At 38.9% G+C, this 19,588-nt stretch overlaps 2 protein-coding genes across 2 annotated transcripts; both read right to left on the bottom strand.

The window, feature by feature from the left end:
* Positions 1 to 12: 12 nt before the first annotated feature.
* On the bottom strand, positions 13 to 8,132 carry dhrs13a.1 (dehydrogenase/reductase (SDR family) member 13a, tandem duplicate 1). Its single transcript, XM_084400349.1, has 5 exons — positions 7,626 to 8,132; positions 7,261 to 7,379; positions 1,054 to 1,177; positions 607 to 933; positions 13 to 518 (listed from the first exon to the last, which is right to left on the bottom strand). The coding sequence occupies exons 1-5, from the start codon at positions 7,753 to 7,755 to the stop codon at positions 259 to 261; spliced, it is 960 nt and encodes a 319-aa protein (XP_084256475.1). The 5' UTR covers positions 7,756 to 8,132; the 3' UTR covers positions 13 to 258.
* A 1,351-nt stretch (positions 8,133 to 9,483) lies between these two features.
* phf12a (PHD finger protein 12a) lies at positions 9,484 to 19,364 on the bottom strand. Its single transcript, XM_084400192.1, has 15 exons — positions 18,905 to 19,364; positions 18,490 to 18,671; positions 16,968 to 17,040; positions 16,001 to 16,421; positions 15,048 to 15,168; positions 13,336 to 13,468; positions 13,042 to 13,206; positions 12,809 to 12,952; positions 12,155 to 12,716; positions 11,924 to 12,040; positions 11,283 to 11,426; positions 11,101 to 11,199; positions 10,944 to 11,026; positions 10,727 to 10,865; positions 9,484 to 10,435 (listed from the first exon to the last, which is right to left on the bottom strand). The coding sequence occupies exons 1-15, from the start codon at positions 18,968 to 18,970 to the stop codon at positions 10,080 to 10,082; spliced, it is 2,805 nt and encodes a 934-aa protein (XP_084256318.1). The 5' UTR covers positions 18,971 to 19,364; the 3' UTR covers positions 9,484 to 10,079.
* Between the last annotated feature and the right edge of the window lie 224 nt (positions 19,365 to 19,588).

The raw sequence follows: 19,588 nt of genomic DNA, 5'->3' as shown, positions 1-19,588 counted from the left end.
AAAGCCACAGGATTGATGTAGTGGTAACTTTATTACATAAAACACAAGTGATATTGGGATATTGTACGAACAATTTGTAAAACAATCAAAGAGCATATTTATTAGAGGAATTAAACAGCCCCTTTGTTGCGTTCAGAGCATGTTATGAACCACACGTCTTCTACACAGGCTTTTTATAAGGTTTATCCAATACGGTTGAGTCGACCACAGGTGCCACTAGACTGTGCAATAAGGACAGATGCAATAAAGCTGATGCTCTCATGCTAAACCAACGAGACTCTCGCTGACTTCCCAAAGCTTTTTGGCAGCTGCATCATCTCTGGCTTTAGCAGGAACATTCTGCACTGCACAGCTAGAGAAGTAGCGTCCACTCAGGGGCTCAAGGCCCTCTTGAACTGCACAGTGAAGAGACGTCTGAGCTCCAGAATCCACATCCGAAAAGAAAAGCAGCAAAATTGGTGCCATGAACAGCCGCCACCATAGATTGCTGTGACGACCGATGTCCGTTTTAATGGCCCCTATAATAAATAAATCAGCGTTAACTGCATATGACCTATGATACTTTATCAAGTACTGCTTTTCAGAGAATAAAGAACATCTACTGACCTGGATGAAGACTGTAGCAGGTGACATTTGTGCCTTTGAGTCTCTTGGCCAGCTCGTGTGTAAAGAGGACATTGCAGAGTTTGCTGTGACTGTACAACTTCAGTAAGTCCATTGCTGAATTTCCTAAAGCCAAATCTTTATGAGTGTTGATGCAGTTGAAGTCAATTTTCCCCCACCAATGGGCCATTGAAGACACAGTCACAACCCTGCTGGGGCCGCACTCCTTTAACCGCTCCAACAGCAGGATGGTTAACAGGAAGTGACCGAGGTGATTGACGCCAAAGATCCTTCCAAAGCCATCCTCAGTCTTGCCAGCTATTACAAGTCCTACAAACACGGAAACAAATTTAAGGCTTTTAAACCCGATGTAAATTTTGAATTAGTTGAAAATTCAAGTAACTGATTGTAACAATGCATAAAATAAAATTGCATATATTTGAGAGCTACCTGCATTGTTGATAAGAATGTCTAATCTGGATTCTTTCTTGAGAAAGTTTTCGGCAAAAGACCTCACAGACTTCAGACTGCCCAGATCCAAGTGCATATACACCACCTCTTTGTTTCCTGTTTCCTGTGTTCCAAATGAATGCACAACAATATAGCATTAAATGATGGCAATGAAATGTTAATTCAGCAAACTTATATAACAGAATCACAGATTTAATAATAATAATAATAAAAATGTTTTATTTATAAAGCACCTTTCCAAGCTCAAGGTCGCTGTACAAGAAGATAACAAAAACACAGCATCAAGCATTAGTATGCATCACATAGTACATATATAAATATACAGTAACAAAACAACAGAACACTAAACAGAGGAGGGTTGGAAATACTGTAAGAAAAGAAAGGTTTTCGTTGAGATTTGAATGAGGATATAATAGAAGTGTCACGAAGAGTTAGAGGAAGAGAATTTAAGAGTTTCGGAGCCACAGCACTGAATGATCTACCACCCATTGTTGAAGGACGAAAGCGAGGTAAAGTAAGCAGTTTTAAGTCAGATGACCGGAGAGAGCGAGGGGGGTGAATAATAGTGCAGAAGTTCAGATAAATAATCGGGAGCAAGTCCATGAAGACATTTAAAAGTTAACAAGAGAATTTTATTCTGAATGCAGACAGGAACAGGTGACCAATTTAGATTATAGAGAAAAGGGGTAATGTGATCAAATTTCTTGACTTTATTGATGACTCTGGCAGCAGAATTCTGAACACATTGTAGTCTAGTCAAAGCCGGACAGTAACGGAGTACATTTACTTGAATACAGTACTTAAGTACAATTTTGAGGGATCTGTACTTTACTCGAGTATCATTTTTGGGGAGTACTCATGACTTTACTCAAGTACATTTGAGAGGCAAATATTGTACTCTTTACTCCGCTACATTTCTATCCATAACCGTGAGCACCCGTTGTTACTTCTTAAAAAAACATACAAAAAAAAAACCCTCAATTTGTTGTTTCCCTCTCAAACGTGATTGGATTGTGCAGGCGCCACTGATTGGGACAGCCTATCAGCAATCACCTTCAGCTTTCCGCCAAAGTCAACTCCATGGTCAGATTTAGATAAGAGACGAAACCATGGACGAAACAATGGATGAAGACGCAGCAGGTCCATCCCGGGAATGTGCCAACCCGTGGCCCCACTCGCCAGACTATTTCAATTTTCTGAACAAGTTAATGATAGTTTTCGCTTCAAGTGTTTGCTGTGTTTACCAATGTAAGCACTGTGGCAGTAGTAATGCAATATTTAGAAAATGTACTCTTGTACTCAAGTACTTTTAAAAACAAGTACTTCAGTACTTTTACTTAAAGGGACAATAAGTAGCTTTTTAGGTATTTTATTATCTAAAATCAATATTTTTATTCATAAATATGCCCTCAATGGTGTACAAATACCTATGCCAATGATCAGACTAATCCTCGTAAACGAAGAATTTATTATCTTTATATACATGGGACGGGTAGGTCCACGGAGGCTTCCATGTAGTTCCGCCATCTTGAAAAACTATAATAGCAGAGAGGGACAAAAAGTACTAGGCCAACGCGTTTCCACAACGCGTTTCGTTCAGAGCCAGCGTCACGACTGAAGCCAGCAGAAGCGGAGGAGCAGAGCAGTGAGAGGCGCTTGTCACTGCCGCGGCAAGTTTAAAAGGCTGCACTGCACGGTTATTTATACACCGTTCATTCATACATATGCTGAGTCACAGGATGAGTCCTCGTCATCGAAAAAGTCCAAAATAGACCGTAAAAGGAAACGTGACCGGAGATTACAAAAACAAGGGTTAGTGTCGGGATTGCTAATGCAGGAGAAAGCTTTCAAAAGAGATGCTGAAGTTGCCTGCTTTCTTCTCGACAGGTAAGTCAATGTTACGGTCTTAATTACAAGCTTTTTTTTCATTGCTTGGTTGTGAACTTTATTATATAGATAGTAGAACATTTATAGTTATATCTATTTATCTATTCTATTCATAGTAAGTTAAACAGGCTCTTTGATGAATAGCAGCTATTGAGTAAAGTAACGTTAGAGAAGGCACGGATGATGATGATGATATCTAACAATGCACGTACTTCAAAAATATAACGAATAAAGGCGGCATTACTACTAACTACCATAGTTAATGTTTTTCACAGTCAGTAATTTATACTGTAACATTCTTTTTTTCGTTGATTCAAGTTTCAGTTTGTTTTAAATAACAAACCTGTTCACCCGAAGAAAAACTCGAAGTGCTATTATAAGACATCCTGTCATAGCTTTTTGGTACATAACGTCTACCGTAGATGCAACGCGCATTTGAAAAAGCGAGGCGGAGAGCATTATTCGTTTGAATGCAAAATACAGTTTCACCACTAGATGGGGGAAATTCCTACTTAATGTCCCTTTAAGTAGACATCTGACTGTAGTACTTTTACTTGTACTTGAGTAAAATTTAGCAAGGGGTATCTGTACTTTTACTCAAGTAATGAAGCTGTGTACTCTGTCCGCCTCTGCGTCTAGTTATTGTTTTAGCAGGCAGCCCAATTAAGAACCGAGATATAGTAGACGAGACGAGAGGTTATCAAAGCATGAATTAGAGTTTCAGTATCTTTAGTGCTGAGAGTAGGTCGCAGTTGGGCAATATTGCGAAGGTGGTAGAATGCAGTCTTGGTAATAGAACTTATATGAGATTGAAATGTAAGAGACGAATCAAATGTTACACCCAGATTTTTATCAATATGAGAAGGAATTAATGTGGCTCCATCAATAGATAAACTCAGTTCAGACCTTTTTTTAAAAGGGATGGTGGACCAAAAACAATAACCTCAGTTTTATCATTCTTAAATTTTAGGAAGTTGCTATGTAACCAGATTTAGTCCAGAGGAAGAGCAGCGACGGAACGAGCTGATATGTAAATTAGCTGAGACCATGACTATGGATAATGTGACCAAGAGGTAACAAATAAATACTGAACAGAAGTGGTCCAAGAACAGAGCCTTGAGGGACACCTTGAGAGAGAGAGAGAACAGAGAAGATTTGAAGTTATGGAGAGTAATAAAAAATTGTCTATCAGTGAGATATTATATAAACCAAGATGAAGCACTACCCGTGATGCCGATAGCTGATAGCTGAGGTAAGTATGTGATGAGATACAGTGTCAAAAGCTGCTGTTAAGTCAAGCATGATGAGAACAGTAAAACAACCAGAATCAGCAGATATTAGGAGGTCATTTGTAATTTTTACCAATGCTGTTTCAGTGCTGTGGCCTGGCCGAAAGCCAGATTGATGGGATCAAGAAGATTGTTGGCATAGAGATGAGTTTGTAACCGCAAGGCGACTACTTTTTCAAGCAGCTTAGAAACAAAAGGAAGATTACATATAGGTCTGGAATTATTCATAGCAGAAGAATCTAGCCCTGGTTTCTTTAAAATGGGAGTGACGGCAGCCGTTTTTAATGATAGCGGGACAGACCCGGAAAAAATAGAACAGTTGATCAAATGAGCAATAGGAGATGGGACTGAGATAGGCAGCTTTTAAGAAGTGAGGTAGGTGCTGGATCTAACTGACAAGTAGATGAGCTAGTTTGAGCAATTAGGCCACTAACAGAGGATGGGCTGGTGAGAGTAAAGCTAGAGAGGATGTGCTTTATGGGCTGAGGTGAGGACCAGTTAGAGGAAACTTCTGATGAGTTAGATGAAAATGTTTCATAAATAGATTTTATTTTATTTTCAAAAAAGTGGAGGAAGCAGTTGCAGAGGTCAACTGAGCCAGTTTGCGTTGAAGGGTTAATATAAGTTTGTTAGCAGTTGAAAATAATGTCTTAGGTCTACCTTTAGCAGTGTTTATTACGGAGGAGTAGTATGCTGTACGTGTGGCATTAAGATCAGACTTGTATTTCAGCTGGTGAGCAGAAATCTTGATAATGCTCTTCCAGGCCACTTTTCCTATATCGGCGCTCGAGACGTCTTCCAATTTGTTTAAGTAGTCGGAGCTCAGGTGTATACCAGGGTGATGCATGAGATGAAGGTACCAGCTTAGTTATCATAGGGGCGTGATTGTCCGAGGCTTCAGAGATAGCAGAGTTGTAATTTGAGAGAACAGCAGAAGGACAAGAGAAATCAGAGTAAGAAGACATTCAAGTACACAAGTAAGAAAATGCATTAATGGAGTCTGAGAATGACAGAGGAACAGATTTAACATTGCGATAATTAATAGTAGTTTTGTGAAGAGGGAAATCAAATCTAACTGTTATCAGCTTATGATCAGAAATACCAGTTTGTGAGCTAGAGATATTATTAAATCCTGAAGTGCAAACAAGATCAAGAGTGTGACCGCGGCAGTAAGTAGGAAAGTTGACATGTTGTACAAGACTGAAATTATCCAAAGTTAATATAAGGTCACTGGCATTAGAACAGACAAATGGATATTGAAGTCACAGAGCAGGATAACATAAAAGGAAACAGCATAGGCCAGAGTGAGTAGTTCATTGAGAAAAAAAGTCAGAAAAAAATGTGACAGAGACTTGAGGATGATATATTAATATGATCAGCAGAGAGGTGTGAGCAAGCACTTTAATTAAGGGTCATCGGATAAAAAAATAAAATAAAAAAAAATCACCTTTATATGGTGTTTGCATATAAATGTGTCATTGCTGTGGACACAACCACACAACACCATACTATATATATATATATATATATATATATATATATACACACAGTGCTATGCATAAGTGAATACACCCATGCTAAAGTTGACTAAAAAGAGGAATAAAAAATCATATTTTGGAAATTGAACTTAATGCCTTAATTTAAAAAATTAGGAAAAATCCAACCTTTAAGGACACCAATTTTCTTTGTGAATGAATAATGTATCGTAAATAAATAAATGTTCTTCCTTAAAATACATGGTGCATATAAGTGTGTACACCCCTATGTTAAATTCCCATAGAGGCAGGCAGATTTTTATTTTTAAGTATTTTTTTTTATTATTTTTTTTTTTTTTTTAGGATACTATGCATCCTGATAAAGTTCCCTTGGCCTTTGGAATTAAAATAGCCCCACATCATCACATAGCCTTCACCATACCTAGAGATTGGCATGGAGTACTTTCCATAAGATCATCTCTCAATGCAAATCAAACTAGCTATTAGGCTAACTGAAATAAAACCATGCCAATCTCTAGGTATGGTGAAGGCTATGTGATGATGTGGGGCTATTTTAATTCCAAAGGCCAAGGGAACTTTATCAGGATGCATAGTATCCTAATTTTTTTTTTTTTTTTTTTTTAATTAGGCCTACTTACAAATAAAAATCTGCCTGCCTCTATGGGAATTTAACATAGGGGTGTACACACTTATGCACCATGCATTTTAAGGAAGAACATTTATTTATTTACGATACATTATTCATTCACAAAGAAAATTGGTGTCCTTAAAGGTTGGATTTTTCCTAATTTTTTTAATTAAGGCATTAAGTTCAATTTCCAAAATATGATTTTTTTATTCCTCTTTTTAGTCAACTTTAGCATGGGTGTATTCACTTATGCATAGCACTGTATATATATATTAGTAAAAATACTTCTGGAACCAAGGCCGCTGAAAAAGTGCCCTCAAATTGTTTGTAATTGGTCCAGAACGATCGAATAATTTTTTTTTTTTAAAGCATTTTATTTCTCCTTGTATATTTTCTATTAAATAACTGTTTCAGAATCTTAGTATGATGGATTAACCGGGCATCGTGCTCTCTAGAAACTGCTACACAAGCATTATATAAACAACGTTGTCACGTGCTTCCAGTTTCTTTACTGAGCGCTGGTCAGATCAATAGGCCAATCACAGCCGTTTGTGATCATCAATAACGGTTTATATATACATTACACACACGTTACGTACACTTCATATAATACTATTTTAACCATTATTTTATTATTCTAGTGCTGCGGGTTTGCATCTGCATATAAAATCCCAATATATTAAAAAAATATCAACATGTTGTATACAAATGTCTAATGAAACCAGACAAGTCCTGAGATTTCGACGCAGCTCAGCAGTGAACCACCATACTTCCCCTAATGGAACTTTATTTTTATATATATCTTAGTAGAAACGGTCCTTATCCCACAGTTGTATACAACGACAATAGTTACAAACAGTTGACATATATGGTCCCTCTCTCTCACCCTCTGGATGTCTGTGACAGCAGCCTGAGCTCTGCTCTCATCTCTGCAGGCTAGAATCACACGAGCTCCTCTTCTCGCCAGGTCCAGCGCGGTGGCTTTGCCGATACCCGTGTTTGCTCCTGGAAGTAAACCAGCTCAAATGTCAATCATATCTGTTCAGTCGCTTATCTCGAACGCCTGTGTGGAGTGTGAACCGTCAGTGCACTAGCTCAGCTGTCACTTCTGCGATATGTAACACGACTAAAATGTGTTTACGAAAAGCGTAAAATCCATCAAATCTGTTTTAAGCCGACTAATGAATAAAATGAAGACACGTGTAACTGTTTAAGGACAATAAACAAACGCACTAAAACCGAAACACGTACCAGTCACGACCACCGTCTTCCCGTGCAGTTTGGCTGTACTTTTACATTTTGGCAGCTGCAACACCGTCACGCACAGCAGCAGGTAAAACCCCACGAGTCCTCCGCAAATAAGCAGAACGGTAAACAACATATTCAAAAGAACAGAGCAATAACGGCTTTAGTTGATTATGAAATAGCTCGGTTTCCTCGACTGGAACAGGAAGACGTGCTGCTGAAGCCAATCCCGCCCTCTTGTCCACATTACATCATAATGATAATAACACTACTGTTCTGCTGCTTATTAACTCCACACTGAAATTGCACCTGGAAACTGAAGCTATTTGTTACACTGTCTGAGGAAAAATGTGAGTGTTCCTTGCCCATGCAAAACTCACTACCACACTGCTATGCAGTTGCCAAGTGGCTTCTGTAGCTAGGATTTTGAGAGAGATCCATCTCTTAGTATGTGATGTAATAGAAACTAAATATTTTCCATGTTTTCCACATTTATTATATTATTATTATTACACAGTATAAATTGGGTCTTTTTAAATGAAAATATATACAGTAGCTGCCTTTTATATTTTAGAATGGGGGGCCCTCTCACAAGGATGGTCATATTTGGGTGTCCATGGCATCTGAAAGATTGAAAACCCCTTGTTTAAATCAATCCATTGTAAAATGATCAGATTCTCATTTGATCATACACTAGATGAAAATGTCTGGTTGCTTAGAGAAAAGTAGCACATCTTTTCTTAAAGGGATACTCCACTTTTTTTGGAAATGGGCTCATTTTACAACTCCCCCAGAGTTAAACAGTTGAGTTTTGCCGTTTTCGAATCCATTCAGCCGAACTCCGGGTCTGGCGGTACCACTTTTAGCATAGCTTAGCATAGATCATTGAATCGGACAAGACCATTAGCATCTCTCTCAAAAAAATGACCAAAGAGTTTCGAAATTTTTCCTGTTTAAAACTTGACTCTTCTGTAGTTACATCGTGTACTAAGACCGACGGAAAATGAATAGTTGCGATTTTGTAGGCTGATATGGCTAGGAACTATACTCTCATTCCTGCGTAATAATCAAGAAACTTTGCTGCCGTACCATGAGTGCAGCAGGCGTAATGATATGACGCAGCGCCTGAAAATAGTCCCCAGCTCAGTAACTTCCAACGTGACCGGGACTAAGTTTGTCTAACCTATTTTTTTCAGGCGCTGCGTCATATCATTACGCCTGCTGCACTCATGGTACGGCAACAAAGTTTCTTGATTATTACGCAGGAATGAGAGTATAGTTCCTAGCCATATCAGCCTAGAAAATCGCAACTTTACATTTTCCGTCGGTCTTAGTACACGATGTAACTACAGAAGAGTCAAGTTTTAAATAGGAAAAATATCGAAACTCTTTGGTCATTTTTTTGAAAGAGATGCTAATGGTCTTGTCCAATTCAATGATCTATGCTAAGCTATGCTAAAAGTGGTACCGGGTCGGTTGAATGGATTCGAAAACGGTAGAACTCAACTGTTTAACTCTGGGGGAGTTGTAAAATGAGCCTATTTCCAAAAAAAGTGTAGTATCCCTTTAAACCAACCATATCATTTGTGTCATGCACATACAGGTTAGGCACTTCAATACTTTGCATTGGATATTTTTCAAAACCCTTTAGTCGAAATACTTTGCATTGGATATTTTTCAAAACCCTTTAGTCTAAATACTTTGCATTGGAGATTTTTCAAAACCCTTTAGTCTAAATACTTTGCACTGGAGATTTTTCAAAAACCCTTTAGTCTAAATAAGCAATAGTAATGCTAACTTTAGAAAACTACTAATCTTACAGAAGAGTGAATGAATTAGTAAGCGTGACACATGAACACAAGCTGGTGGATTTCTAAAGCATGTTATTTAAAATCTGCTTTGTATTTACATAGTTTGACACAAGAAACCTGGTGAAAACTAATTACAGAACACATGAAACAGACACATAAAGGACTGAACAGCAACGAAATGGTGCACGACCGAAATAATACAAACTGGAGCACTTTTGCACACTGAATCGTGTGGATCTCTGGCTATTCACATGAATACATACACATATGTACATGAGTCTCTCTACACGTGTCGGGCTAAAGGAACACAGGTCTGACTGCGCTCCAGAGGACATACATAAATAAAAGCATCCGTTTTTATGGGAAATAAAAGAAAATGCATGTTTGTATAAAAAGTATTGTTACTGGCACAAAATAGAACATGTTTTTGATTTCTTTACACGTGAAAACTGCTCATTGGTTCTTAGAGCTTTGAGGATGATCAAAGTTTCCCTTTAAAAATGCAAGTCTTGCATTGAGACACAAAATGTGCAATCTGCCTAAAGAGTCTTGAAGAAATTAGAAAAAAAAAAAAACTCACCTCATGCAATTGTATAAACAATTAAATAATTAGGAAACCGTTCAAACTGTACAGGTCGGTGCTTGAGGGTTACGTGACAAGGTTGTGTTGGAGCGAAGGAGGCGTGGCCTTGCTCAGGTGCTCCCCCTGTTGGCCAGGTGTGGGAGTGAGGCTGCAGGTGGTGAGCTCCTCTTTAAGCGGCTTGTTGGCGAACTCTGTGATGCTAAATATAAACTGCAGGCAGCCGAGTTTGACATGGCTTCCGTGATGGAGGAGCGCAGTGCCTTCCCATCCCGCACCATTGCCTCCGATCAAACTGGAGCCGCTGTTTTTACAGTTACAGGGAGTGATGGGAGTATCGTGGGACTGGCAGCTCATAACTCTGCCCTCGGTTGTAGAGGCCACGGCCATTGTGGACGACTCCTGCTCCTTTTTCCTGCAGCGTCCTGCAAACACACTTGAGTTAATACTGATGCTTACTACATTTTTTTTTTTTTATATAAGTTGGCATGAAATAGAAATTCACTAATTTAATTTCTTAAGGCATTTTTTCCTGGTGAAACGCCAGACTTCTCTAATCAGTTCTCTAAACCAAGCTCGCATTCAGCCGAGAATTAAGTCCCCGTCCTACATTTTTTTCTTTTCCAATAGTTTGTTTCACTCGGATGTCCATCAAAATAGGGAAGAAAAGACCTGTCATAACTTCAGTTTCCTCGTGACTGGAAGATATAACTCACGGATAATGTTCTGCACTTTGGTGAGCAGGTTGCTGGATGGGCTCTGGCTCGTCTTCTCAGAGAAGTCACAGGAATATAATACGTTGTCAACGGTTGTCCCATGTTCGCTGTAGTTCAGCAGTTCATACTGCTTTGTATTCTGGAGGAAGAGAGAACAAATTTAATCAATCAAGAGATGAAACCTTTGTCCTTATGTTAATTGTTTAAAATAGCATACCTCATCATAAAATATACAGGCATGTTTCCCTGAAACGTAGTTACAATGCCCGTAGTTTGTAAGGCACACATCCATATCAGCACCTGCAATGAGAAAAGACAGTTGTACGGAACACTGTAGGATGATGCATTTCCTGCAGTCACAGGGTGATAATCACCTGTCCCGATGTACAGACTCCTGTAGCACATACTGACAGCCGTTCCCTTCCCCGAGACCGAACAGAACGAAGCTCTCGCTTGTACCTCCTTGCTTTGGGCTGTGAACGGAAACATCAAGAGTTCATGCGCTTCTAAAGGAAACAAAGACTTCAATAAGAGCATAATGAATACTATCTCATACCTTCACTGTGTTTCTTGTGAGCGGGTGACACGGATGAAGGAGAACTGCTCTGAACAGGAGAGGTTTTTAACTCAAAGAGCTGCTGAATCCGCTGCCAAGCCAAGAGTTTGATAAACTTCTCGTCCAATGAGCCAAGCTCAACTTCTGCAATACAATACAATTTTTTTTGCTGTTGATGTGAAAGCTGCACAATTAATGGAAATAAAACTGAAATCACAACACAGTTTAGTGTTTAGTGACTGTTTACTATTTAAATAAGTAAATTAAATAAACTTAATTAAATATATGTGCTATGTGTTTCAAAGTGAAATACAAATTTGTGTATTTTGCACACTAGAACAGTAATATTTATTTTCTTTAATATTTCTATTTAGTAGTAATAATACTTTATATTGATATAACAATTTTTTTTATAAAATGAAAAAAAATTATCAGAGAAAAAATTTCACAATTATATTTTTCCCCAAATCATGATGTAGTCTATCAGAAGTTAAATCCAATGTTTTGCTATAATAATGCTTAATTTAGAAGTGTAAGAGGTTTCAAATTCTTAAAGTTACAGTATCTTCTTAATCTAACCTAAAGACCAAAACTGAAAGTTCCTCAGAATCAACAGTCCTCTCTTAAACACACAAACCCACCTCCGCTGCCAGGCATGATGTCCTTTATTCGACCGGACAGCTCTGACATGTTAGGTTCTGTGCAAGAAAAGACGTCCCCCCTGCCTGCCATCAAAGAGTCCAAGCCGACCTTTCCATCTGAAAAGAGAACGCAGCCATTCAATATTTTAAAGGGTTGCAAGCCAGGTAATAATAAAGCACATGACTACACAAGTAAAAACGTTTCCACAGCACCAGGATGTAATCTCTGACCTTTTGATGCAGTGTCTGAGGTGATTTTCTGCGGTTTAACAGCATGTGCTCCTGTAGAAACAGTAGAGGCTGAGAGTTTTGCTGCTGCTGCGTCTGAAGCTAATGGAGTTTTTTTATGGTCCGATGATGGAGTGCTGGGCTCAGATTTGACACAAGCAGGAGCAGAGACCTCTGTGCCACTACAGGGCTTTAAACTGGCATCCTCTGTCTTGATAATGGCACCAGAGTTTGTAGGTTTGGGTGGAGCGGGTATGGGTAAACCAGGCGTTTCATGGTCAGCTGTCTTTTCTTGGGTTCTAACAGGACACAGTGTTCCATTGGACTGAACCAATCGTTCGATGGGGCCATTTGTGGTCTTACAGTTCTGACACATTCCATCAGTACATGAACTACAGGAAACTTTTGGCGCTACGCTCTGGCTGTCCTGTGAGGCGGCACTCTGGCAGGAATCTCTGAGTTTCAGATCAGTCTTTTCTGTGTGCTCTGAATCCCAAGGAGATGTTTGTCTGTTCCATAAATGCCTCATAATGCTGCACTGCAGCGAGATGACGTCTTTGAGCCACTACACCAAAGCATAAACAGAATAAGATCACTGGTTCAGAAACAATACTGAATCCAAAAGCAGCAGCAAACAGTGGGCGCCCTAATACACACCTGACACTGTTCATCTTCACTGGCTAAGTGCTGCGGGACATAAGCTTCTGTAAGGCCGGTGCAGATAAGCTCCCCTTCACGGATCCCTGCCGGGGCCATCAGAGAGGGCGGGTTCTGATACTGTGACTTTATGGCATCTGGAACCTGCGAAAACCAATCGATATCTAATGAGTTTCAACAACATCTCTAGCGTCATTCACTGGTGTCATACAGTGAGTTTAAAGACTGATCACCTTCAGAGTCTTTTTGCTTTGAGCATAAGCTGACCGCCGTATAGGGGTGTGCTGCCGATGTATCCTCTGCAGGAAGTCAAGTTTGATGGCATGTTGGGATATGCGGTCCTGAAACTGGTCAAATAACTGGCAACGGTTGCTGAGGGTCAAGGTTCTCTGGCTCAGCTGTGAGGAAAGAAAGAGAATGAATGAGTGGCATGTTGGTAATGGTGTTTATTCAATTTAGGATATGGAAATGCCCAAATTTAAAAGCTATAACAAGTGTTGATTTTTGTTTTATGCAAGCTTCCTTACAACCAGGTTCTGGATGTGGTTGGGACACATCCATCTGCCTGTAGGGAAGGCAGTGAGAGGCGGATCCAAACAGTCCATGTGAAACAAGAGAGGGCAAAAGTCACACTGGATCAGTGGAGCCATTCGGCAGCTCCTGTGAGAAAAAGACGGAATAAAAGACTATTCATTTTTGTTTTGATGTTAACATGAAGGGATTTTCTAATATGTCTCTAATGTCAATACAGTGTGATCAGGTGGGAATTAAACTACTGCTCAAAAGTTTGGGGTCAGTAATTTTTTTCTACAGTATTTTTAAGAAATCAATGCTTTAATTCAGCCAGGATGCAATAAATCGACACATTTATAATGTAAATGTTTATAATTCAAATAAATACTGTTCTTTACAACTTTCTATTCATAAAAGCATCCTGAAAAAACACAACTGTTTTCAACACTGATGATAATAAGAAATATTTATTGAGCATTAAATCAGATTTAACCCTCTGTTGCTCTTCGGTCATTTTTGATCGAAAAAGTTTACATTTTTATTTTATTTTTTTAAATTTTTCCTCATCGGAATGGTACGAAACTTGGTAAAGGTTTTGGCACTTGCTGTGTAAACACACACACACAAAAAATCATGGACATGATTCGAACAGGTTAAATGGTCCTAAAAAAAGGATAGGAAAATGGTCAAAAATCCGCATAGGAAATGAATGGGAGACGAATTTCACGTAGTGAAAACTTTTGGTACTGCAGCCAAATAAAATCTTACTGAAAGCAAATTTTTTGAGATATTAGGCTCAAATTTTGAACACAATATGTTTAGATTTATGGCTTTGATTTTCACACAGTTTTAGAGTAAAACATGTTTTTGAAAATATATTATTCATAACAATAAACGTAAAATTCTGTAACTTTTTTTACGTTCCTTTTTTAAAACTTTTTTCACTTAAGCAATAATCTGCCAAGTGTCATATTTTGAAAAGAGATCAAACTTAAGTCTGTGCTCTAAAGCATTCAAGATTTACGACAGTTGGAAATTACATTTTCAGGTCTACGTTCAAAAAGTGAATAAATGGATTATAAATACAGGGAAAATATAATTTTGTACCATAAAATTCCCTAAAAATACAAAATATTAAATAAAAAACATTTTGAACTAAAATATAGTACATTCATTTAATTGAAATTACAAACATTTCTTAAAAACGTCATTTTTGACCGACACGCGAAGAGGACCAGAGGGTTAATCAAATTAGGTTGATTTCTGATGGATCATGTGACACTGAAAACTGGAGTAAGGGTGGCTGAAAGTTCAGCTTTGCCATCACAGGAAAAAAATACTTTTTAAAATATATTCACAAAAGTTTATACTGAAATTGACTGAAGCAGAATCTTCAAAAGGAAAGAATTTTATTGATTCCTCCTTTTGCTGATTATAGTAACAGCAGAGAAAAATCCAGCAGTTCAACTGCTTCTAAATAACTCCACTATAATTATCAATCACATATTTTTCAAATTAGATTTGGATTATCTGAAGAAAAAACGAAGGCTTGCACGAAAAAACGACGGCTAACCTAACCCTAACAGCCAAAACACACTTCAATATGCAAATGACAGCACCGTCAGTTCGATTATGAACATTGAGTCAATGACATTTTCAAACTTTAAAAAAGTAGTCCTATTAATTAAAATAAAAACAAAATATATAATAATACTAGATCTTGTACCTGCTGCATGTGTAACACACTTTCACTGGCAGTGGAACCAGTCCATGATTGTCCAGCTCATGCTGTGGCCGTTTAACGTTCTTTCCTGATAACTCGTCTTTTCGTCTTCTTTTGCTGGTGCCTGAGAAGAAGAGGATACATGCATCACATCTTAGAATCACACATAATCTGTTGTTCATACAATTTTACAGTGAGATCAGGATAGGGCTGCACAATATTTTTTTTGTCTATAATTAACTATAAAAAGACATGATACTTTTCTATTTCTATTCTATTTACTTTTAATTCAGGAACTCACCAGATAACTTAAATAGCTACTGTATATTTGGAAAGAATGAATCATTCTAGAATGAGAGGGGTGATTTTGTTTTGGAGTACATCTGCAAGAAAACACTATTTCAGTCTTTCTACTAAAATGATTTCAAAATAAATCCTACGCCATATATTTTTAGTGTTGAAAAATGTTTCAAAGGCCACATTCTCACAGTTTTTTTAATTTAATATGACTATAAAATAATAATTATGATTTTAATGTGCTTTTTATTAAATAAAAATTATTAAACAATAAACAGAAATATATTGTAACACTATTATACTGTAAAATAAATAATATCAATATTTACATCTTAATTTCTTCATTTTCAAACAGTAACCCATGGACTTTTATTTTGTTAGGTCGCCAGCAAATAAAAATGTGCTGCCAGTTTCAGAGTGAAGCGATGAGCCGTGTTCGTTTACACACACGCAGCTCATGATATCAGTGTCTCAGAACAGCTCGATTGTCAGTAAAAGAGTCGAGCCGTTCTGAAATGCCTAAACACTGTCTCATAAACTACACATGTAGTGCATTATTTATTTAATTAAATCACAGCCTTCAAGATTTGACAATCGCACTAAGCCGTAACGCGATACCGATTTTATTTTGAAACATCGTGCAGCCTTAGGTCCTGTACCTGGAAGTGCAGACGTGCAGGTGAGGTCATTTGGAAGCTGGAACTGCGTGGGGTTCCTCTGCATGGCAGCGGCAATTAGGAGGTCAAATGGTCTTTTGAGGGTGTTTGTGGTATTCAAGAGCTCAGGCTCAGAACCCTGGGCCTCATCCTCCACATCCAGGAGGTCTTCCTCCATGTCATTCTGCTCGGACGGTGTGGGTGTGTCAGTAGAAGAAGTGTTGGAGTTGGGGGTCACTGGTCGGCTGTTGGGTCGCCCCTCCAAGAGCCGTACCTGAGCAACGGCGGCCCGTAGCCCTGTGCCGCCCGACCCAATGGAGGGATCCAGACGTAATGTCCCACATTCCTGCTCAGGGGATGGCGTCTGCTTCACCAGCTGACGCTCCAACAGACCGTTAATTTGCTCCTTCTTCTGTTCCCTTTTCTGAAAAAATAAATACAAATAAATAATGAAAGAAATATATATACCTACATGCCTTACATTCTATCATTCTAGGTCAATTACATTTTTAAACAAAATAAAAATGTTGCATTTCCTACAAGGCACAATACACAGTAAAATATAGGACAAAAAATAAAAAAACAGTTATGTTCTATTTTTAATATGACTAGCCCTAATAATAATAATAATAATAATAATAATAACATTAATTATTTTAGTTTTTGAATATTATTTGCTATAAATACTATTAATAATATTATATTATTTAAATTGTAAAAGTAAAATCAAAGAAATATTACTATTGCAATAATAGTTAAATTATTTTACTACATAATACCTAAATCATTTTACAAGTAAAGTACAGTACAACAGTATAAATACTAATATTTATGTCAGTCTTCATTTATTTTCTTTCAAATGATAACAAATTGACAACTGTTGACAATTTATAAACTATTCTCATGCAAAAATTGGATAGATAAAAAAGGGTCAAATTTAAGACTTCGCACAACATGAGTGGACACCAACCTTCTTGCGAACGCTGCAGCGATGACACATCCAGTCACCAGGGGGCAGCATTTCTCTGCTCATTGGCGGGTTACTGAGGAAATGTAAACAAAGTCAAGAGGTGAAACTACAGGCTTCATCTAACAGAGAGCAAACATAAACAGTTACAGTATGAACAGCCATTCAAAACTACAATAAACGAGCATAGGACGGCAGACCAGCTTTATACTCCAGGCTACTCTGAGTGTGTCATTCAAATGAAGCAAACAAAATCAAACATGATACTACAACTTCGGCTGCTTCTAAAGCAAGGCCTACGCTAAACATGAATACAAGAGATATACCCAGCCAGATGCTAAATCAATAGCTTACTCTGTAAGGACTTTCAGTTTCTCTAATGCACTGCACACATGCAAACAGATTACGACTAAACGCTTCTGTTCTACAGATGGTTTAAAAGAAATCAGTCACGAAGCTCGTACTCTATATTACTTCAACAACTGGGTAAAAACATCAAACAAATAGAAAACTGTTTTAACTTTCTAATTTGCCACAGTTCTTTCAAATAACTTCAAAACTGATTCATCTAAAAACACTAAAGGCCCATTAGGAGATCCTTTTTGAGGATCAATCCCAGAAACTCTATTCCGAGACTACACAAACGAAGGTCAGTGTGGCAGATTCCCCGGGGCCCGTGGGCCGCACAGAACCAGCTGCATGTGTTTCTCCTCAAACACACATGGAATCAGTTCAGCTCCCAAACACAAAGAATGAACAATGAGAAAATACGGAGGGGAAATCGAAATTCAAACATCCTTCTTTCCAGCTGACAGCAGCACAAAGTGAGTTTAAAGCTGCTATGAAATGGAAATAGCGACAGATCTTTTCTTCCATACCGTGCATGTAATGGATTATCGAAAAAGAAAAAAAATGTAGGGCGGTAACTTGGTTCTATGCATCGGCTGTTGATTGGATTTTGAGATTTGGGTGCTGCACTCATAAGCGGAGACGATGAACGTGACTTTTTTTTTTGCAGGGTTTAGGCGCACTAAATGATTGCATAAGTCCTGCATATATCATCAGAGAGAAGTTTGTCCTTTATAATTCTTTTAAAAAAAACAAGCACAGACGAATTGATCACAAGAAGACCTAAAACATGCATTTAGAAAAAAAGATTTCATTTTCATTTCATGCCGACTGTAGTAAACAAAGCCGAGCGATCACAGATCTTCAAACATCTGACAAACTGACTGAGATGATTAAGGAAAATCCATCGCAATCATAATGGAGACGTGATCGTGGGTGGCCTTCAGATGCCCGTAGTTTAATCATTAGCTCCCTGCTCAAGAAACACCAGATAAATAAACCACAGCCTCTATAATGTTCCATCTGAAGATGTAAGAAGAAACATCAGCCAAATCTGATGAACATCTAGTTGTCACAGCAAAAAATGCAGCACAAATGATTTCTGCACTCCAGCTAAACCAGCATCACAGTCCTGGTCCTGGGCCCAATTTTGTCCCAGCTCCATCATCACACACACCAGCACTGTAGATGGAAGGCAGCGGGGCAGTGATCACAACACAGCAGGTCCCCTCCTTCCCGGCAGCTGTCGCAGGTGTCGTGATTGGTGGCCCTGCCGGCTCTCCTGGTGCTCCTGTCCGGTTTCCTGGTCCTCTTCTCTCCATCCTCAGACTTGGGCGGCGCCAGCAGAGTCTGGATTTGCTGCAGGAGAAAAGCGAGAGAGGTTCAGAAACTCATTAGTGAAACATCTGCACGCGTCTTACATCACATCAGCCGCTCAAACCATTGTTGGGCCGTGACCGTGAGCGCGCGCACGTACGTTCACGTGAAGGGAGCCTATGGATGACATTAGTGAGCAATTAGCGGCTACATTGAGAATACTAACCAGGCAGTAACGAGAGGAATAAACGGGTGTATGAGTGTGTTTGTCTTACCTCCATCAGCCCGCCGGAGGTATCCAGATCGTACACGATCGTCGGGGTCTCCATTTTACCCCACATCAACACAGGCCTGGACTGTTTCTGACTCTCTTAGCCGCTACACCCCGACTCCTGTCAGCTGAGTAGCCTCTGACTTCTATCAAAATCGCCTCAGAAATCCCGCCCGTGTCTGATATGGCTCCGCGCGGGCTCTCCGTTAATCGAGCAGGCGCGCGGAGGCCTCTATCCCCGGTGCTGTGCGAGACTCTGGCCCGGTATGAGAAGGAATAATAAAGACACAGCAATTATCATTAAGTCCATGATGCGAAGACGTCAAACATCAAGCCCCCCGAAGAACAACTCCTCCGAGGAACTGGCAGCGGCGAAAAACAGACGTTTTTCTCCCGGTGAAAGAGCGACTTAACGGCAGAGCGTCTCTGTTGTGATGAAGGAACGCTCGCGCTAACTGACGCACAAACCTGTGTGCGCATGCGTGGGCCAGTTTGTTGAGTTGGGAATCCAATTCGTTTAGAGAATCGGTTCATTTTGGTGAACCGGTGTAGTAGAATCAATTCACTGGTTTGCCATCACTGATATTTATTATCTAATACGTGTTTAATATTTAAGTACTATTCAATATTTAAATAAGTATTTTATAAAACATTTTAAATACTGTCGTTTATGACTTATTGCATTGTT

The sequence above is a fragment of the Rutilus rutilus genome (genome assembly GCF_951802725.1).
Source record: "Rutilus rutilus genome assembly, chromosome: 25".
NCBI lineage: Eukaryota > Metazoa > Chordata > Actinopteri > Cypriniformes > Leuciscidae > Rutilus > Rutilus rutilus.
The sequence above is the reverse complement of the archived record's forward strand: the minus strand, read 5'-3'. Positions and strand labels throughout refer to the sequence as shown.

Coding starts and splice junctions, on each gene's coding strand:
- dhrs13a.1 (XM_084400349.1), bottom strand. CDS start 7,755: ATGTTGTTTACCGTTCTGCTTATTTGCGGAGGACTCGTGGGGTTTTAC. Junction 934..1,053: donor CATTCTTATCAACAATGCAG/GTAGCTCTCAAA, acceptor CCGTGTTTGTAG/GACTTGTAATAGCTGGCAAG. Junction 519..606: donor CTGCTACAGTCTTCATCCAG/GTCAGTAGATGT, acceptor TATTTATTATAG/GGGCCATTAAAACGGACATC.
- phf12a (XM_084400192.1), bottom strand. CDS start 18,970: ATGTGGGGTAAAATGGAGACCCCGACGATCGTGTACGATCTGGATACC. Junction 17,041..18,489: donor GCCTTCCATCTACAGTGCTG/GTGTGTGTGATG, acceptor ACATTTCCTCAG/TAACCCGCCAATGAGCAGAG. Junction 13,469..15,047: donor GTGTGTTACACATGCAGCAG/GTACAAGATCTA, acceptor TTTTTCTCACAG/GAGCTGCCGAATGGCTCCAC.